The sequence below is a fragment of the Ruditapes philippinarum genome, unplaced genomic scaffold, assembly GCF_026571515.1.
Source record: "Ruditapes philippinarum isolate M1 unplaced genomic scaffold, ASM2657151v2 ctg3062_1_1_1_1, whole genome shotgun sequence".
Taxonomy (NCBI): domain Eukaryota; kingdom Metazoa; phylum Mollusca; class Bivalvia; order Venerida; family Veneridae; genus Ruditapes; species Ruditapes philippinarum.
The window spans coordinates 216,022-237,742 of record NW_026852595.1 but is presented as its reverse complement, the minus strand read 5'-3'; the positions used below and the strand labels follow the sequence as shown (position 1 = coordinate 237,742).

The following is a 21,721-nucleotide window of genomic DNA, read 5'->3' as shown; positions in this document are numbered from 1 at the left end:
TTGCACGATGATGAAAACCTGATGGTACGATGATGAAAACACGATGTTACAATGCTGAAAATAACATGGTACGATGATGAAACTGCGATTACATAATGGTTACACATCGTGAGACAAATGTACTCCGAGACAAATGTGCTTCTACATTGCTCTCCTGCTGTTGTACTTTTACATTTTCCATGTAAAAAACAAACACGTGTTTTTCGTCTATTCGTGTTTTCGCATTTGATATTGTGGCGAAAAAGCAAACATACAACATGGACTAAATTAGCCACCATATCTTACAAATAATATCATTCACTCCAATCGATTTAAGTATGAGAAAAACAATATAAAGAGAGAGAAACGTTTATGAAACGCAGGTCCTGAGACATCAAGTGTTATCGAAAAGCGTCCAATGCGTCACCAGATAGTGCACACTTTACATTGTAATTATTAAAATATGTTTAAATTTAAGCCCGTCTCAGTATATCAACGTTCCTTTTATCAAAATACTTCGCGTCCAAACAAATACCTATAATTACCCATGAAAAAAAAGATCCTTCAAATGTAAAAAATATCGTTTATCGTCTATATCAACAATCTTGTAAATAGTTGTATGAATACCATAAACGAATATACACGTAATCGATATTTTGGTTTGTCATTATCCGTCTAAACCTGTTTAAAAAGAAGAATTTAATATGGATTCTTTAGTGCCTGAACATTTTGAAGCTCTTAACCAGGAGAAACCATTTGTTGAAACTGGAGAGTGTTCAGATGAAATAGCCTTAAAATTTGATGACGATAATGCATTGTATGTGTCTAAAAACTTTCTAAGCTACGCTTCTCCAGTTTTTAAAGCGATGTTTCAGGAAGGCTTCAAAGAAAGCGAGGAGAAAACAGTTAATCTGAAGGGCAAAAAATACGAGGATATGCTAGAGCTATTGTTGTGCATACATCCTGCTGTTTTGAAACCAGATGACCGTAAGTAAATTAATTATTAGTTTTTAAATCAATTTTGCCGGTTTTCTATCGTCTTTGTCTTTTATACTAAGTGTATTTTAATTATAAAATTAATTTTCAAGACACAGATGTATGGTGGCTGATTTGCGCCATTCGTGTTTTAAACTTCGCACCGCGCCACCGCTAATAAGCGTGTTTTTGCTCCGCGCCCCGCCATGTTTACTTGTACGAATGGCACAAATCGGTCACCATATAGATGCACAGAGATATCAGAAAGTGTTCCTTTTCCTTATTCAGAGTGTAATTTTATATGGTTTTAATAAGATAACAGTTTTTGATAAAATGTCGTCACCAGGTTGCCAGGTGACCATACCACGTTTAAAGCTTATACAGCATTCTGATACGAAACCGGCTATAAATATTTACATTTTTCATAGAATGAATTACTTTGAAATCATTACTGTTATTTATTACAGGTTCAAACGTCCTTTGTATACTGCCATTGACTGACGAATATCACATGACTGTTATAAAACACAAATGTGAAGAAACTATTAAAGTCTGGTTGCAAGAAACACAGAGCTCGATCCAGTCAAATGCAAATGTTTCTTCCTCTACACAATACAAACGAGCGAAAGTGTGTCTGAAGATATTAGCACTTGTGGCCGCTATAAGTCATGAAGATCTGATCAACAATGCAGTTGAGGTTATCTCCTTGTGTCGGTCTAAATCATTTACTGGGGTACATTTTACAACAAGTTACGAAAAAAGCGATGATGATCCTTTAACACACAGAGAAAGCTGTGCACAAATCTTTTGCAACCTACCAGATGAAATGAAGATTAAAGTTCAATCCGCAAGATTAAACCGTTGTGATGCATAATAATTGAATAGACCGTTGGCCAGTGAAGTGATCATCCGCTCTTCCCTTCTTTATGAAATTTTGTACAGTCACTATGATTTTCTTAAAAGATATGGTCCGATGAGTATTTTAATGTTTTAGACATCTGGCCAAAGGGACTTAAAGGAGATATGATGAAAAACGCTAATCTAGAGGCTCATAGGGAAGACTGGGCATGCCTAATTATGTTGCCTCTTTAAATAAAGTCTTTATTACTATTATTATTATTACCCCACTTTTTTATTTTCAGTCATAAATATATTCTCAGTCTTTATTGCATATAGCCAATCATATTTATACAAAATACATTTTTTTAGCTCTATAAGAATTAGATATCTAAATGTCTTATTAAAATCTTTTTCAATTGGCTGCTTATTATATATGCTACAAATGATTTTTATATTACACCCCCCCCCCACCATCATTATACATGATGAATTTGAAAAAAACCTTACTAATTATTCACCTTGTTATAGAGACGTTATTCCTATTCTAAAAAGTACTCTAAAGTAGCAAAACTGCACATGTTCACAAAAGAATACATAAGATATGTGATGAAACTAAGAGAGAAATACTTAATAAAGTACAGTAATGCAACTAATGGCGGCTAATAGAACAAAAGTAGAACTACTATGATACCAGTACTTAGATATTTCCACAGTTCCTCACAATACGCAGTGAGGCGTATTACTTTTAACAGAGTATTTTTTACATAACGTAGTTTAACATTCATATTGAAGATCCTCTCCGTTTTCCAATTCTTATTTTCACAACAGCAGCGCTAAGTGCTGGTTAACAGCTGCTTACTTTATCTCAGTGTTGTATTTTCTTTCCTGTCCCCCGGGGTCATTTACTCATGTACGTAATTATGTTACCATTTAAATACTGTTTAGGTCGGTGCTAGGGGGCGTTAAAGGCGTAGCATCTTCCAGTATCTTTCATGAATTATAGACTCTATCAAACTTTGTATCCAAGTCTATCCGTTGCCCAAAGTCTACACAGATCACTTAACATTGACTAATATGCATTGTACCATTATGTAAAATTATAGCACTGGCACTTTCTGAAATGTTTCAGGAAGTCTCTGCAGAACCATGTGAAATTTTCTTTTAAAAAACTAGCAGTAATCTTTAAAATTTATCTTTTTGAAAAGCGAACTTCATAACACTAATAAAAGCATTTTTTTTGTTTGTTAGATTCTTTTTTGTATTTTTCTTGCAGCGAGGAAAACTTTGCAATTCTTAGCAGTAAACAGAGAATAATACAGTACTTTATTTTTTTTGAACCCGAATTAACATTTAAATAATATACTTTTTACTTCAACATGCAAATCTTTAAATTTACTAAATTTATGTTGACATTTACATTAGAAAATAAAATGAACTAATACCTCTTTCCCAGTTGGAACTTTTCGGACTTTTTCGTCAGTCTTCGGAAAAGGACCTCGAACACAAAAGTATACACATACAATACACATACCGGATGCGGTATTTCGGTCTAACCAACGCTAACAAATTAAACATGTAAAGAGATAGATATTTAATGCTTGGAGCTGTTGGCAAGTTTATTTCCAATATATCAGGTTATAAATTAAAGTCCATCTAAAATAAGTGAATTCACAAAAGCAAGCAATACATTATTTATATACTTATTATTGTGGTTGTAGAAACCGAAGGCACAACATACCAACCTGTTGACATCGAGTTGAATTTATCAGTAGGCATATATAAATTAAAAATGTTTGTCAGGCATATTTTATCATAATTGTACCGAAACAGACTTTATTTTCTATGGTATGTCGAATATATGCATTCGTTTACCTTTATCGGAGATTACACTCCCTGTTTCTGCATGTGGTAGAACTGCTTTTAATCCGTATTAACTCCGAGACTATCAATAGACGAGGATGATCCGATTGGCTAAATCACTAAAAATGTAATGAGATAGTTATTTAATGATTTAAGGGGGGTGGGAGGGGGTGGGGGCTTTTGACTAAGTTTATTCCAATATAGCAATATATACACAATTGAAGTAAATTTATATAAAACATAAAAGTAAATTTTTCCTTTTTTGTAAGCTTATTTTAATTATGTTTTAAGAAACAGAAGTTACAAATTGTATACCGGTTGACTTAATTTGGACTTGGTCGTTATTGTACATCATTGTCCACTTTTAAATTGATTATTATTACGCTTTTTCAATAATAATGTTGCTGTACTAGACTTTATTGTCTTTTAATGTCATACATTATCAAATATTGCAAACACTTGTTTTTGTTTCCATCTAAATCCACGTGGAAGAACTTCTTTGAATGAAAACCGAGATTATTATGAATAAAATTCGAGGAGTTCCGATTGCACAAACCTCTTCTTGTTATAACCTTATCTGTTTATTTACTGTCGTCAAGGTAAAACCAAAACACCGTACTCGATCTTGGTATTCGTTTTCCTAATCCGAAGTTTGACGTACAAGACGAAAACTCGTGAATCGGTTTAATTGCAATTGTGATATCTCAACATTTTCACAAAACTTTCCAATAAGAGAAACAATTAAATTGTCAACAAATGCTTTGAAGGAAAGCTTAAATCTTACCATGATAAATATCTTAAATGAACATACAATCATATTATGTATATTTCTTTTGTTGTCGCATATCATTAATGTTTATTCTTAAAGCTTTTATTTCCCTATATTCATAAAAAAGAGTGGGCTTATCTTTTTTGTATGTTTTTTTCTCTTTACTGACAAACTTGACCTTACTTATATTCTTCTTATACACACCATATTCTTATCTTCTTATACACACCATATCTCTAGCCGACCTTATTTTGACGTATTAGATATGCCTATAACCTTTATTTTTTGCTGAACTGTAAGTTCGCTATAATAATGTTATCTTCTTGCTTCGTTATCAAGTTATATAAAATCAATATTGCGTTGATAAGTTGTTCAAGTTTCGGTTTCAATTTTCTGAAAATATGTTCTCTCTCTGTTTTTAGAAAATGTGGTTTTAAAAATATGTACACATTTCTCGGTATTGTTATAGTACAATCACTTTTGATATTTGAATATCTAATAATTAAGTTTCAATGATGGATTTATCTGAACGTTTATCGAATCTTATGTCTGAGAAAATTACGCCTTTCGTTAAAAGTGGCGAGTGTTCAGATGAAGTTTCTTTGTGTTTTGATGATGGGAGGAAACTTTACGTTTCACGAAACTTCCTCTGTTATGCTTCTCCTGTCTTTAAGACTATGTTTCAAATGAAAGAACCAGACGAAATAGAAGTTATCATGTCAGGAGCAGTGTATGGTGACTTTCTAGAGCTGCTTTCGTGTCTTCATCCTGGTGTGCAGAAGCAAATTGATTGTGAGTTTGTGTTTACTTTGTTGTGATAAGAAACATTTTAACAAATTGTATATTTTTGCTGTTACCTTGTAGGTAATATTGAAATTGATTAAGAGTTAAAAAAAGATTACTTAATTGTACAACATTAAATAATTCTACTTGTGCTTCGTATACGAACACCAAAAGAAGGTTACATGGAGTAAATGGAAAGGTCAAGCAAATTGGATGCATAGTTGATGACGTACATTTCTTTTTCATTTTTCAATCATTCATTGTTAAATTATTGTTTTTGTCTAAAACCATATTAGTAAATAAATCAAAGAAATGTTTTATACAAACAGAGTTAAAAGATAACAAAATAAGAAGCGTAGTGTTCGAAAATGTTGGCTGTCCTTTCTAACTTTAATTACCTCCCTTTATCATTTGTTTTAATCAACGCCCGTTTTGATTTTCAGACTGTTGTCCGGAGCATTGCTTTGATTCTCGGAATATGATTATTACTATATTATAGTGCTATCTTGAGTTATTTTATCATTCATCCTTCCTCAATTTCATAACTTCCCTTTGAAAACTTTTATAGAATAAACATTGTGTTTTTATTTTACATCGTTTTAGGTACCAACGTTTTGCGTATTGTGTCTCTTGCAAAGGAGTATCAAATACAAAGCTTCGAGAAAAGATGCCAAAAAGTAATGATAAAATGGTTGTCTATAGAGGTTGATTCTGCTTGTTCTAAAGATGGTGATATAAAGAAGGTACAGAATGCCAAAACATGTCTCAATATATTAATCAAGGCAATAGCTCTGGACTATGAAGACGTTGTCACCCATGCAATAGAAGTTTTAGCAAGATTTGGCTTTGACGTATTTACTGGTGTTATGACAAAACCTGCATTCAAATTCGGAGAATCTAATTTTTCAAAGGCGCCGCCCGTCTCTTTGGCTTTTGGTAAAAAGGATGAAAAACCAGAAATCAAATATACAAATGACAAAAGCTTCAATTTCTTTACTCCGGCTCCGACTAATTCGGGTACAGAAGATTCAATGGACGCCTGCAAAGAATTGTATGATAGTTTATCAGAAGATATAAAAACTAGACTACTTCTGCAACGACTAAAATTATGTGATGACTGTTTCATGCGCAAAGTGCTAAGTGATGGTAAAAGTATCGTAGTCAACCAGTCTTCAAAATAATATACAATTTATCACCTGAAATTAATATATTTTAATATGACTTAATCTAAGGCTCCCAAGCATACAATGTTTGTCCCGACTCCATTGCAGTGTGTCCTATACTGTATTTTTATCAAACGTAGTACATGTAGTAAGTAATCAAATTGGAAATATGAATACAATGACTTTTATAACACAAAGAAGTATCACCGTTTAAACGGTAGTGTTTCAGTTTTTAGCATTCATGATAACGTTTACAAACGTGGGAGCCTTAAGTTGAGTAGATCTATAAATAGTTGTTTTTGTTTGATTCTTATGAAAATATGTAAATGATATAATGCTATAGATATGAATGTTTTAAGTCACTTTTGTCAATGGCCTAGGGATAATTCTAGCGGGGACCAGACCAACCAAATAATTACCATTGTTTACATATCTATCAACAACAACTCTTTCACTATTATTTCGCAGGAAAATAAACTATGTGTCAAGAAATGTATGTTTAATTTTCATTATGATATTTAATTGCTTATAAAATGCCTGAAACAATTTTGTTTTTAAATTGCCTGGAACAACGTGAATTTGAAATTATCGTATAATATTTTGTATTAATTTAACAAACTAATAATAATTCTAGTAACACTAACTGAAAGCTTTTTTGTTACTTAATATTTAATATCATAATAGTTCTAAAATAAAGCAAATATTAAAATAGAGAAAAACAGAATCCCTAACGATAGATCAACACGGCAAAATTGTTAAATGTTGCAGGCTCGGTTTGATTGAGCCTGTTCATGGACGGTACTGGAAAGTGCAAGTTACCGTCCACGCCCCCTAGCACCGGCTTAAGTTCGTGTTATTTTTTTACCTAATAAAATATTTATTAAAGAACACCAGCGTTTGATTTTGATATGCACTAAAATGAAATGAAAAACATGTCTAAATCATTTACCTTGTACCCGACAAATAACTGGAGAAGGACATGAAAAAGAACGCACATTATATATATGCATGCCGTTTTACTTAAGATAATAATGCCAGATAGCGCGGTAACCATTTTTGCTAAAATTTCTACTTTTCAACTTCAGCCTTCTTCTGTATTGAACAAAGTCTGCATTTTAGCTCATCTGAGCTCACTATTCAAATTATTGCCTTTAGATCAAAATTGGCCCCGCTCCAGGGGGGGGGGGGTGCGCTTTGATTTTCCTTATATGTTATAATAAATTCAAAAGAATATTCTTCTATTATACTACAGAGGCTTTAGCTAAGATATTCAAATGGTATTAAACATGGTCCGATGGACCTCTGCAATAATTGTTCAAATTATGGTTCTTGGGTTATAACTGGTCCCGCCCCAGGTGGTGTTTGATTTTCCTTACATGTTTATAGTAAAAAAAAGTCTCTTTTTATAATATTCAAGATGCTTTAGATTAGATATTTGGTTTAAAAATTGTCTGGTGGGCCTCTACAAATATTGTCAAAATAAAGCTCTTTGGTCAAATATGGCTCAACGGGGGCATGCCTTTTCCTTTTACAGTTAATACTTAAAAATGTCTTCTTAAAAACTAAAAGGGCCTTATGTAAGATATTATACATGAAACATTGTTTTGTGGACATCTACAAAACTTGTTCAAATCATAGCCTTCGAGTCAAAATTGGCCCCGCCCCGGGGTCATAGAACCAGTGAATTTCCATAGTAAACATTAAATCCCATGGTAGCCATTAGATTTTCATAGCAACAATTTACTTACATAGAAACCAATGACTTCCCATTGCAACCAGTGAATAGCATAGAAACCAATGACTTTTAAAAGCAACCATATACCTCTTAAGCAACATGTGACTTTCTGTAGCAACAAATGGCTTTCCATTGCAATTATTGACTTTCCTTAGCAACCATTGTCTTCCATAACAACCAGTGACTTTCCATAAAAGCCATGCAATTCCATAGCAACCAGTGACATTCTACATCAACTGATTACTTTTCATAGTAGATATTGACATGCATAGCAACCAGTGTTTTCATATAGACCTCCATAACAACCTTTGCCATATCAACTAGTGCCTTTAATAGCAACCATTGACTCGCATAGGAACCAGTGACTTCATATAGCAATCATAGTCTTCCATTACAATACTTCCTTTCCATAGCAACCTTTGCCATATCAACTAGTGCCTTTAATAGCAACCATTGACTCGCATAGGAACCAGTGACTTCATATAGCAATCATAGTCTTCCATTACAATACTTCCTTTCCATAGCAACCATATACTTCCATAGCAACAAGTTACTCTCTTTAGCAGCCAGTGACTCCATGTTAACACATTTTTTCCATAGCAACCAGTAACTTTCCATAGTAGCTATAGACTTACATTCCAAAAGCAATAAGTGACTCACCTTGGAGCCATTAACTTTCCAGGGCAAACTGTAAATTTCTATAGCAACCAGTCACATTCATAGCAAACATCTTTCAATTGCAGCGTGAATTTCATAGCGTCCCCACTGACTTCCAAGGAAACCATAAATTGTGTATAGCAACTAGTGACTTCTTTTGAAACTATTGTATTCTTTGAAAAATAGCAATTAATTTTTTTATTTTTACAAGGGCACTTTTTTCAGATACAGATATGAATTTTATGATCATAACAGTTCAATATTTAGATTTTATATATGCTTTTATATTCAGGTGAGCGATATCAAGACCATGGTCCTCTTGTTTATCTTATTTTGTCGTTTCCATTACTGTCAATAGATAATTTTCACCATTTCATAAGCATTTCAGCTTTTCGTTGCTTTGGCCCGAAAGTTATGCTGGCTTAACATTTGTTAAATTTATGAACAGTGTATGACGGGAGCGTGTGTTTTTTATTTTTAAAAAGAAAATAGTTGCACAATCTCAATGAACAAACAAATTGAAGTACTTAATCACGAGTGAGAGAAACGAATCACCAGGTATAAAATAAAACTCAATCTCTTATTCTTTATTGACAGACCAGATTGAGTACAGAGATAAAATAATGTTTATCAGTTGGTAGTTTCAGTTTAGATTTTGAGAAATGTCTAATTCAGTACTGACCTAGTTTTTAAAATGCACCGTGCATATATTTTCATAAAAATGTTAATGTGTGATAGAGGTCAGGTACATTCGACAAATCTTGCTGTTAAATTTACCGAAAATTATAAAATTTGACCTATTCGGGTTTTAATAATGCTACATTTAGATATTCTTATAAAATATGTATTTTAAGCAAACATAGGTAGTTTTAGTTTAAATTCGTAGAAGAAAAATCTCGCTATTAAACTTTGGGAAAACAATTAAAATAAAAGATTTAAAACTACATGTATTCTAGTTTTAATAATGCTAAGTGTTAACAAATGTGCATTGAAACATACATTAGGTAGCTTAAATCTTGCTGTAAAATTTCCGAAAAAGAAAACAAAAAACTATTCGATTTTTAAAAATGCTATGTACATGTTTACATTTTCATAGAAAGTGTATTTATAACAGACATTGTGTAGTTTCGATTTAGATTGCTGTGTGTTTATCCGAAAACTGTATAATATTTACAAAACTGTGTAAAGGAACAAAAAATTATGGATAAGTTTGAAAGTTGTGAGGCTGTTTCATTGACGAAACATTTTGAGGTTAGTGGGGAATGTTCTGATGAAATTGTTTTCACTTTTGATGATGGTAAGAAACTATATGTATCACAAAACTTCTTGTGTTATGCGTCACCAGTATTTAAAGAGATGTTTAAAGATAAATATGGAGGGACAGAAACCAAAGACATTGAAATGAAAGAAAACTCAAGTGATTTTCTAGAGCTACTGTTGATGTTACATCCGGGAGTACATAAACCTATTGATAGTAAGTATTTATTGCATGGCGATACATAAACATTGTTTTTACTGTATTTTATATACTGTAGATATTGTTGCACTGACATACCACGATGTGTAGCGTCGTTAATCACGTGAATCAGCTTTTCTTTTTTACGAAGAAACATTTCTATTATAAAAAATAAAATAAATGCACTACTAGAAATGAATTTTTTAGTTACAAACTATGTAGGTTACAGTTAGTGAACATTCGGTATCTTATATACTTGAACCATATTTGAAAATCAAATCACCAACATACAAGTTTATAAAAACAAAACAAATAATTATGTGCAGTTTGTTATTTTATATTTTCAGATATAATAATTAAGATATTGTTCGACTTTCATCGCAAGTAAAAATATATAGAGGATATTTGTTTGTTTTGCATGTAAGGTTGAAATATAATTTCACTGAGTGAACACCAGAGCCACGAGTGAAAATATAATAGCTGGTGTTCACGAATGAAATGTATTTCAATCTTATATGTAAAACAAATAAATTTTCTTTTTATTTCATGCTTTTTAAGTGATTTTAAGTATTGTTTTACTGATTTTACCGCGTAACGTCGCGCATTCTCCTTTGTGACGTCATCACATCATGACGTCACATCATCAATTTTGAAATATAGTTCTGTTAAATTTCTCTACTTTTGCTACATTTTTAACATGATGTATGGTGACATCGACTTTCTTTTCCTAAAGAAGCAAAATTGACGCATGACGGCACTTATTTCTGCCTGTTTTTCCATTTAGTTATGATTTTCTTTTCATCCGCATTCAGATATAGTCCGGCTACAGTGAAAATTATATTTTATAAATTTCACTAGTGGTTTATCAGAATATAATCATCTGATATATTACAATAAAACATGAATAAAGCATAAAATAAATTCACATATCTTCTTATCTTTTAAATAGGCAAAAATGTTTTGCGAGTCGTCACTCTTGTGGAAAAATACCAAATTCAACCTTCAATAAGGAGATGCCAAAATGTGATGAAAAGATGGTTAACATCGGAAGTTGATTCTGCTGTAAAAGTCCTAAGTAACGAAAATAGAGTGACGTATGCAAGGACATGTCTGACCATACTGATTAAAGCGATATCTCTTGGCTACGACGACGTTGTTGCACACGCTGTTGACGTTTTAGCAAGATTCGGGCATGACATGTTTACTGGGTCAGGGAAAAAATCTTCATTTGAACTTGATGGATCCTTTAATTTTGGTAAGTCTGCACCTACTGTTAAAATTGATATCGAGGAGAAAGTATCCAAGGGATCTCTTGGTGACGAGTCAATAAATTCTACTGCAGCTACGAAATCGGAGCCAGAATGCCCATTAAACGCCTGCAAAGAACTTTTTGAAAGTTTACCAGCAAATATGAAAACTCGACTTCTTCTACAGCGACTGAAATTATGTGATAACTGTCTAATGCGCAAAACAACTTTATAGAAATTTGCATTCTGTAACGTGAGTCTCCAAAATATGCAAACGTTTTGTCTACTTTGTCAATTCCAGCGCATGTGGTAAAGAAAATGTAAATGATACATACTTAGTTGTGTTATTACAAGATTTGTACCTACAAAAGAAGGGAGCATTTCTTTCGTCAATCGTGTATAACAGAAAAATTCTTTATTATTTAATTATTGAGATATTTTGAATATAATACATTTTTTTTCGATTCAATATAGGATCGTCAACAGTATGTTCCTATCAAATTTGAAAGACATTGGTAAACAATAAAGGCTGAATAAGCAAACATTTAAATTCTATTTTAGCACTTGTGACTTTTATCTTAATAACTCTGGACTATCCAGATATACAGTACATCAATCCATTAATAAAGGCTGTAACGGCAAATGACTGTGTAAAGATCTATTTTAGCGTCATTGACCTTGACCCCACAGACCTTAAACAAAACCCAAAGGAAGACGGTCACCTAAATTATGCTCCTTTCAAATATGAACGACAACTGTAAATAAATAAAGACTGTATGAGAAAATGTGTATAAATCAATCTAAAGCACTATTGACCTTCATAGTCATCAACATATAACTATAGCCAAGATCTTGCACGATGTATTGATAAGTTAGCGTGTAAATCATGAAACCATTAGTACAGGTAGAATTAAAGATATGATTACCAAACCGGCCAGTTTAGGTAAACCTCGTACAGACCATAGGAACTCGAGAACGGGACCGCAGATTGCGGCGTATATTTTCGATCGTGTAACGGTTTTTAAAAACGTTTCTGCTACATCTAAATATCTTTTAGTATTATCCGAGTGTATTGACTCAAAAAATATATTATCAATTGAACCCAATCTGTCTCTTTTAAAACTGGTTAAATTTTACGGTATTATAAAAAAAGATAAGGAGTGACATCCGCCATTTGCCGCAACGTTTTCGGCATGAGTTTTCCCCCTTTGGCTACAATTGATTACTATTTTTTCAGAATTTTGTTCCCGTTATTTTTGTCAACTATCAGGTATCGTCCGGATATAACGTTAACAGTTTATTGTTTACACATGTTGACATGTATAGGCGGCATTATATCGGGTGTATTCGTGTTTTGATTTGTTAACATGGAGAAACAGACACTTTATTAATATGGTCAAACTGGTTTTGCCTAACTGAAAAAAGGAATATTAAAACATGATCCATAGATAAATATTTTAGGCACTCATCTGGTATTCATTACTAGAAAAATTTAAACAAAAATCAAGCATATCAAGGGGGATAACTTACGCCGAACGTTGCGGCAAATGGCGGATGTCACTCCTTTTCTTTTTTCAATATACCGTATATTTGACTGATTTTTAAATTAGCAGATTATATTTAATTGAGATTAGATAATTAAAGACCACCCGCTCGCATAATATGAAAAGATTTTCAAAGGTCGGACAAACAATATGTAAAGCCGGTACGGATTCGGATTTATGCGCCGCAATATGCGGTCCTGTTCCAGAGTTCCTATGGTACAGACTGACGAACGGTTTAATTTATATAAACAATGGAGCATATAAAACTTGAGAAAAAGTAGCGAAAATCTCTACGGTTGTATAGATTATACAGGTTTTTGATAACCGACGCCTTTCTATATAGCTATTGGTAACCGTGAAGGTTTGTTTTTTTATTTATTAATCATTTCTTTTCTTTTTTTCTCATTTAAAAGAATTTATTGTTTTAAAATCTCGTTATAAAGATTTTGACAGGTTATATAACCATATATAAACGGTTCTTTGACATATAACCCTCACCTAGGGGCTCGTATATGCTACAACATACGTTAAACAAGGCGGAATCTTTTCAGCTAATATAATAAACGTGGGCGAGATAGTTAATTTGTCCTTCATTTATAAAGGGAGAATATTTTACGATACATTTAAATGCTTATGCATTATAAAATAAATCTACGTTAAGATAAACACGAACTATTTTCCGAAAATCTTTATCTTTATACAAGGTCATGTAAAAGACGCTAATGTGCGGGTTGAAATATAATTGTTAAATTTTTTGAAACAAAATACGCTTAAAGATTTGTTAAGCTTACGATTGTAAAAATAAATAACATTTATATGTGAACTATGGATATGTTTGGAAGTTTTAATTTTGTTTTTGGGAAAAGACCATTTGAAGATAGTGGGGAATGTTCGGATGAAATTGTTTTTACTTTTGATGATGGTAAGAAACTATATGTATCACAAAACTTCTTGTGCTATGCGTCACCGGTATTTAAAGAGAGGTTTCAAAAGGGATATGGAGAGACAGAAAACAAAGTCATTGAAATGAAAGAAAACTCGAGTGATTTTCTAGAGCTACTGTTGTCGTTACATCCGGGAGTACAGAAACCTATTGATAGCAAGTATTTAGTAACTTTAAAACGATTTCAGTTTAACCTAGATATTATTTTATCTAACGGTAGCATGCGTGTTCGTGCACATGTTCGAAATCTTATGTCCAAAAATTATATGTACATTTGGAATCAAGTATTCAATAAAAATATGCCATTAACAATGTCTTGAAAAATATGTCTGGCGAAAATATTTTTTTCTCTAAAGTTTTAAATAATTTCGTTTAAGATCTTTATTCCTGAATATTTATAAAACCATTTTTAAGATAATCGGTGTACTTCATGTATTTTCAGAGAGTAACGTTTTAGGCGTAGTATCTGTTGCAGAAGAATACAAAATTAAATCATTAATCAACAGATGTAAAGTCGTGATGAATGAATGGCTCACCTCAGAAGTTCGTTCCGCTGCTGCTGAAACCAAAAGTAATTTGGATAAGGCAAAGCATGCTAAAACTTGTCTAACTATTATGATTAAGGCAATATCTCTTGGCTATGAAGAAGTTGTTTCATGTGCCATTGAGGTTCTCGCTGAATTTGGATATGATGTGTATACTGGTTCTCTGATAATACCTGCAGTGCAAAAACCTTTGAACACATTTGGAACATCTAAAGCTAATAAAAAACTATCTTCCAAAAAACCCGCAGCTGTAAACGTTGGCATTCCTAAGACACAAGTTGATTATTCCTTCTTTACCTTTACTCCAAAGAATGTAATATCAGAGGGATCTGTTAACGATTGCAAGAGAATGTTCGACAGTCTCTCGGAACAGCTAAAAACTCGACTTCATTTGCAAAGACTAAAGCTATGTGATGACGGCAATATGAGATAGAATTCATTTCAAAAAGTATTAAGCAAGTTTATCATATTTGTTTCACTGTTTTCTTAAAATAAAACATACCATCTATTTGTCTTATGTCTACTTATTGACTGACTAATTTAAAAGTTTATAAATTATAATCATTTCGTTCATCACAGAGGACATTCAGCACAGATGACAGAAGACAAATCAGCATAGAAATTAAGTCAGCAGAAATTTAATATTCTGCACGTTTGTAACGTCAGTTTTTCATTAGATAATCGTGATGGATATAGTATGTATGCATGCGACTTCAGTCAATGTTTTATTATTTCGCTTGACTGTCACAAAATTAAGTAATTTTGCTGTATTTTGAATTCGTTATAAAGGCAAAGCGTATAGTGACTCGGGTTACGTTAATCTTCAACCGTTTATAATGATTCATAACCTGCGACTAGGCTTACATTAAACTACAATCTTTTTTAATTATCTATATCACATGCGACTCGGTTTACATCAACCTACAACCTTTAATAATGATCAAATTTAACATGTTACATTAACATAAAACCTTTTTCATGATCTATATCACATATGACTCGGTTTAAATCAGCCTACATCTTTTATAATGATTCATATAACATATGACTCGGGATACATTAACATACAACCTTTATCATGATCTATATCACGTGTGACTCGGTTTGTATCAACCTACAGCCGTTTATAATGATCCAATTTAACTTGTGACTCGGGTTACATTAACATACAACCTTTCTAATGATCTATATAACCTGTGACTCGGTTTACATCAACCTTCAACCGTTTATAATGATCCAATATTAACTTGTGACTCGGGTTACATTAACCTATTTAATGATCAACATTATTTTTTTCACAAAAACAAGGCATTTCTCTTAATCACTGATAGCTCCGCCTTTTCGCTCTACAAGATGTCTACACCTTGTCAAGTTTCTAACATTTCACATTTAGATAAGCTAAATAAATGGCCCTTTCAACATATAATCAGGCATATTTTTACTGAAATGTCACAGAATTGATACCTTTATCTACAGTAATTACATATAGGTAAAACAAATGTTTAATGAATGTGTACATCCTTTTTAAAATAAATGGAAATGTGAGAAAATACATTAGAGATTATTATTATTTTGTAAAACAGTTTACAGGTGGAGGGGGTCCAGTTTACAATGAGTTTTCCAGACAAAAATGTAATCATTGTGTTCTAAATATCATTGTATTGTTAATGCAGTTCATTCCTATCAAGTGAAAGAAAATAATTTTTTGGTTACTTTTTCTAGAAAATATAAAGTTAAAACAGTCAGGCAATTTATAACAGACATTTTTCTTAGAGTTCAAAGGATATAAATAAGCTACTATGTAATCATTTGTCTCTGCGTGCCCCATGTAAATTTTATCTATGTAATAAATCATTTTGATTGTATCTCACATTTAGAAAGCCTAATTATTTTTACGTTGGCATTGTTTTGCTAACCTTTATATTTTCCAATTCATAGTGCAAACCACACCTCTAACTCCTCCCTAATATAATGCATTACTAAAATTTGTTAGACTGGTTAGACGACAGATTAAGTAAATTTTATTTAGTAAGTACACATTAACCAAAGTTAGACTTAGCAGAAATTTGAAAAATACTACAATGTGATTGGACAAAAAATAATGTTGATCATTAAACCTTTTTCATGATCTATATTACCTGTGACTCGGTTTACATCAACCTACAACCGTTTTTGATGAACCATATCACATGTGACTCGGGTAACATCAACTGTTCACAATGAGCCATAAAATCTGTCAGACATCATTATAAGTGACAAAGTGTCGGAACATCTAATTGCATTGTAAATTTGTTTCGGTATTTATACGAGGGCATAAAAATCATAGCATTTTAAGTCTCACTAAAATCATGTAATGTTATGTAAAATTAACATAGCAAATTTAACATTTAAAGACACATTTTGCCTCAGAAACAAATAAATATTTCCTACTTTAGAAAGGAAAGGGAAAGACAAACACGACTTGTACGAGCTACTAGTATAACTTTTAGATAATAATTAAAGAGCATACAGCATACTTATCCCCTGATGGAAGTAGCGCTCAGTGCGAAATAATTTGTTATAAAAGTAGCAAAATGAAAAAAATGAAAACATAGTAGTATTTTGAGATTCATGCAAATCAGGTAATTGGCCAATGAGTATATTCTTTTCTTTGGGAACTATAACAGGATACCAAAAAAGTAAGAAAATAAAAAAGCTTTTTGTGAAATAAAAGCATTTCTAGGGATTAACATTGAGCTTTTAAAGTAAATAAAATCACAAATTTATTTACAAATTTATTCACAAGTTTATTAAAGCATTATTAATTACAATTTTTGTATAACTTTATAGACAAGTAAGCGTTTAAAAGGTTACAGATGGTGAATTACTAAACAACTGACAGATAAAGAGCAATTACTGTAAATCTTGACAAACTACCAATGAAACATTCAAAATGTTCAATGACATTTTTAAGCAAAACATGTTTTTTTTAAACTATCTGTGTCGATTAGTACTGCTGACAAATCTAATTTCAAACAATAATTTTTATTTGCAAATTGTAACCTTTGAAACAGTTTGAAATACATTAACTAGCTAGGGATATTCTTAAGTTTAGGTTATTATTGTATGATCTTAATACATGAGAATGTAAAATGATAGCCGTGCAGAAATTGCACGCCGTCACTTGTCAAGCTAGATAATCGTCAGAAAGAGAGTGATTGTTGTATGACCACCGGCATAAGAAAACAACCATAAGTTGCGCATAACATCATTTTAAAAAATAGACATACTTAATTCTTAAAAATGTCTCTATTGCTCTTGAAATAGATAAAAATCTTCTGAAATCGTTTATTGTAGTAAGTGTCTTTTAACGCCATTTGTGAAATGACGTTAACCCATTACTTCATGGGCATTTTGTGAAAAATGGCTGTTTTCATTGAAAAGTCTCCCGTTACAAGTTCAAATTGCTATAATACTATAAAAACTGCTTCAACACTAATCAAACTTGGCACAAATGTTGACTGGACCATTGCCCTTGCAACAACATGCTCAGACATAAATTTTCTGTTACCATGGCAACGAGGGGATATCTCAAAATTGCCAAAAATCACTATTTCGCGTTGATTTTATCCATCATAATTGATTTCAAAGTGCTGCAACTTCTCAATGGATTGAGATAGAGTCAAATGCTTTTCAGCGTTGGTTACACGTTACCTTGTGATCAATCTGGGGTCATTTATAGCCTCTCACAAGACCAAAATTTTCTTGGCGATGAGGGGGACTCCGCCCCCCTTCGAACCCCCCAAACAGAAGGGGCACATCCCCCTTCTGGCAACCCCCTGATGTATCTTTTGGTTGGGGGGCCGCGCCGAAAAAGTGGTCACTTTTTTAAACAACATTTCTCAAACAAAAACAAGTGTTAGGTGCCTAAATAATGCATGTTTTCACCATTTGAGACAACAAAAAGGGGGGGTGAAAAAGGCGTTAAAAGGCGTGTATATGAAGTAATGGGTTAAAGGTCGTTTTCTCATGCCGACGTTCATAAACGTTGCCCTTAACGAACGAGGACTGTTGTTCAATGTTGGAGGAGAACACTGCTTGTCCAAAATATAATCAAAAGAAAAAGTAGGAAACATGTACTAAGAAATATTATAATATATATAACTTGAAAGCACATGTGAGTTCAATGACCTTTATGTTTCAGTGTTTACATAATAAATTTTGACATTTTCTTGATACTTAAATGGATGACGATATAGATGTATGTATTATTTATATACTTTATCAACTCTGAACTAGGTGTGTCGCACATTAATTGTTCAATTGTTCCTATATAGATGTTTTTACGCCAGAGTGAATCAGGAAAATATGGCGCGTAAACATTATTGTGTGATTGTACAAGCAACGCAGTAATAAAAAATCAAAGAGTTGATTGATTTCGCTCTCTTACATTTCTTAACTTACTCGTTAAGATTGTTGACAGATAAATTTAATGTTTTCGCTAAATTTGAAAGACTTTGCTGTGTACCCCACCACTACCAGAATGACATCGAATCAATATTTCATTTTTTTAGACCTAAGTATTTTTTTAACGCCGATAAGTTTTTATAAAAGTTTCAGAAAATTTAATTGGTTTTGTTTCGAAATGGATATGCTATAAATCTTTACAATTAAGATTTCACTAAATTTGTACTGTACATTTTAAATGGCTGTCATGGCCGAGCGGTTAGTGTCAAGAACTTCATATACAGTGCTTTGCTGGTTCGAACCTTACGCGCTGACTTTTTATTTTTCAAAATCTTTTTTTTTATGAATCATATTGCACGAACTGCTATGTAGAATATTGTGTCAAATTAAAAAAACAAAACATACAATTTAACCTTTAATTGAAATAAAATGCACTGCATTATTTTGTGGGCCAAAATTTGTATATTTAAAGGAAAATGTTTATTCTGCTGTAACTGAATGTTGTTTTATTAGCTCATCAATTAGCTTTGTCATGATTGTCAGTTCTCACCGGATTTAGTGTATCATGCTTGCTGAGCATTTTGGTGTGACGCCCGTTTCGACACCCTGGGGAATACAGGAGGAGGTTGATGTGTCTACCCTGTGTTTAGACTCGGACGAAGATGATCCCGAGGTAGGTGTTGATCTGCAGGTTCAAGACTACATAGACACGCTCCCAGATGACACAACAGGGGCTCCTGTTATTAGTGACAGCGAGGGCGAAGCAGACGTTAATTGTGATCTGCGCCAAAATGATGAAGACGTGAACAGAAATACTCTATATCATAAGAATGGTTGTTGGTGCAAGAAAAACTGCATTAATCAGTTTAGTATTTCTGATATTTTTTATCACATGTTGAATATTAGGGAAATAGAAAAACATGCATGATAAAGAACTGTATATAATAGCAACTGTAGTTAAACATCCCTCAGAATGAATTAACAAAGCGCGGGAAGAAACGTCAGAATGGTCACATAACTTTTCATTATCGCGGAAACCAGTGTGTAGGACTGTGTTTATGTCAAGGGGGGCGCTCTTCAAAATATCTTAACACATGTTGATCAGAATGGTGTGGTTCAAACAATTCATGGCAACAAAGGGAAAAACTGTTTAATCTTTGGAGTTTGAAGACATTTAACATGCGATGACATATGTTTCTCAAACTGCTGAAGACATCGGTATACCACAACCGGCTTCACCATGTGGATTAGACAACATATCACCAGTTTACTTACCAACTGCTACTACAAAACTTGATATTCACAAGAAATACGAAACATCATAATTTTAATCTGTCATACAAAGAGGACTGTTCATTTAAAAATTTTCTGCAACATCATCAAAATTGCATTTACACGCGACGACGTATGTGCAACTTGTGAAAAAATTAAGAAAAGTCTAGATGGATTCCAGAACTGAAAATGAAAAGCAGGGCACTAATCTAGAGCACATTCAACGCACACAAAGAAAGAGAAGTCTACAACAAATGCATCGTATATTCTAAAGGTCTGTTTGAGTCAGGGGACAGGCGACATTATCATTTTACCCTTGACTGCAGCAAGAATTTATCGCTACCACACCATTCAAGACATATGGGGCCATCTTATTTTATGACATTGGCAAAGTGCAATTGTTTATTGTACGCAAAACAAAACAACTTCCTAGTAAAGACGAGAATGAGACTATTGGCCCTGGTGGTACTCAAACTGACGGACCTAACGCTGTTATTAGTATGGTGGACTGGGTGATAGATATGGACCCTGCGGAGGGACCAACAATTTCACTACATGCCGATAACTACCCAGGAATGTTCGTCATAAAATGCCTTATATATAATATATTTTAAAATTATTTAGATCTACTTAACTCAAGAAATGATTTATAGCAAAATGGAGTTTTTGAATTATTCATCACTCGTTGCGTTAAACGTTGAACGTGCATATATGCACGTATGCATACATTTTTATAAGTTTACACTGTTTAGCTACAAATTATTTCAATACTTATGTACTTTGGTGTTTATATGAATAACCTTTAAGAGCACCTTCTATCGGTTCGTATACATTAATTATGTGATCAATGCCGTTTATAGTTGTAATATTTGCTGTATGTTCCTGGGACCGAGAACCCAGTAAGTAACACAATGTATGTTTTATACGTTTATTCACTACGAGCGACTATTGTACACTACTTGGTATTTAAGAGGCTGATACAGAGTGGCTATGTAACATGATACACATATCTACGTCATCATATATTGTATGGATACTATATCCCATCTATTCTTTATAAAATTGAAAATCAATTTCTGAAATTTATACTATGAAGTTTATAGATGATAGTACATAGAATTTGTATGAAAACTGTTTCACCAATAATCATAATAAGTCTACATTAAAATCTTTGTGAGTCCCATCTTTGCTTCGTGTATTAAAATCTAATAATCTTGGAATAATTAAACATTAAAATGTAATTTCGTTTCTGTCATCAATTCTAAAAGTTCTCATGATCTAAACTAAATATTCTCACGAATATTTGATATTTATTAATGTGAAAAGTTATCAAAACAAAACTATTAGTTCATTCGTTATCAATCTTATAAAAGTAATATGATATCCAAAGTTTAATTATCACTGGGCAGCAAGTCTGTAATAGTTCTGGCTGTCAAATTATAAGTTAATTTGTATTTCCCACTTGGTCTGCTTTTAATTGAATTTCCATTATGTTCTGATTACGTTG

At 32.6% G+C, this 21,721-nt stretch overlaps 3 protein-coding genes across 4 annotated transcripts; all 3 read left to right on the top strand.

Annotated features, from left to right (window-relative positions):
* The first annotated feature begins 548 nt into the window (after positions 1 to 548).
* LOC132718210 (uncharacterized) lies at positions 549 to 2,213 on the top strand. The gene is made up of 2 exons (XM_060701856.1): positions 549 to 966; positions 1,422 to 2,213. Exons 1-2 carry the CDS (start codon positions 684 to 686, stop codon positions 1,826 to 1,828), a joined length of 690 nt encoding a protein of 229 aa, XP_060557839.1. The 5' UTR covers positions 549 to 683; the 3' UTR covers positions 1,829 to 2,213.
* A 2,617-nt stretch (positions 2,214 to 4,830) lies between these two features.
* LOC132718197 (uncharacterized) lies at positions 4,831 to 12,019 on the top strand. Of its 2 annotated transcripts, XR_009624055.1 has the most exons (3): positions 4,831 to 5,215; positions 5,810 to 10,235; positions 11,167 to 12,019. XR_009624055.1 is itself a non-coding variant. In XM_060701847.1 (2 exons), the coding sequence occupies exons 1-2, from the start codon at positions 9,962 to 9,964 to the stop codon at positions 11,697 to 11,699; spliced, it is 807 nt and encodes a 268-aa protein (XP_060557830.1). In that variant the 5' UTR covers positions 9,417 to 9,961; the 3' UTR covers positions 11,700 to 12,019. The 2 variants fall into 2 exon arrangements, 1 of the variants encoding a protein (XP_060557830.1); XM_060701847.1 differs by lacking the exon at positions 4,831 to 5,215 and having other exon boundaries at positions 9,417 to 10,235.
* An 840-nt stretch (positions 12,020 to 12,859) lies between these two features.
* On the top strand, positions 12,860 to 15,009 carry LOC132718191 (uncharacterized). Its single transcript, XM_060701830.1, has 2 exons — positions 12,860 to 14,107; positions 14,394 to 15,009. The coding sequence occupies exons 1-2, from the start codon at positions 13,834 to 13,836 to the stop codon at positions 14,927 to 14,929; spliced, it is 810 nt and encodes a 269-aa protein (XP_060557813.1). The 5' UTR covers positions 12,860 to 13,833; the 3' UTR covers positions 14,930 to 15,009.
* The last annotated feature ends 6,712 nt before the right edge of the window (positions 15,010 to 21,721 follow it).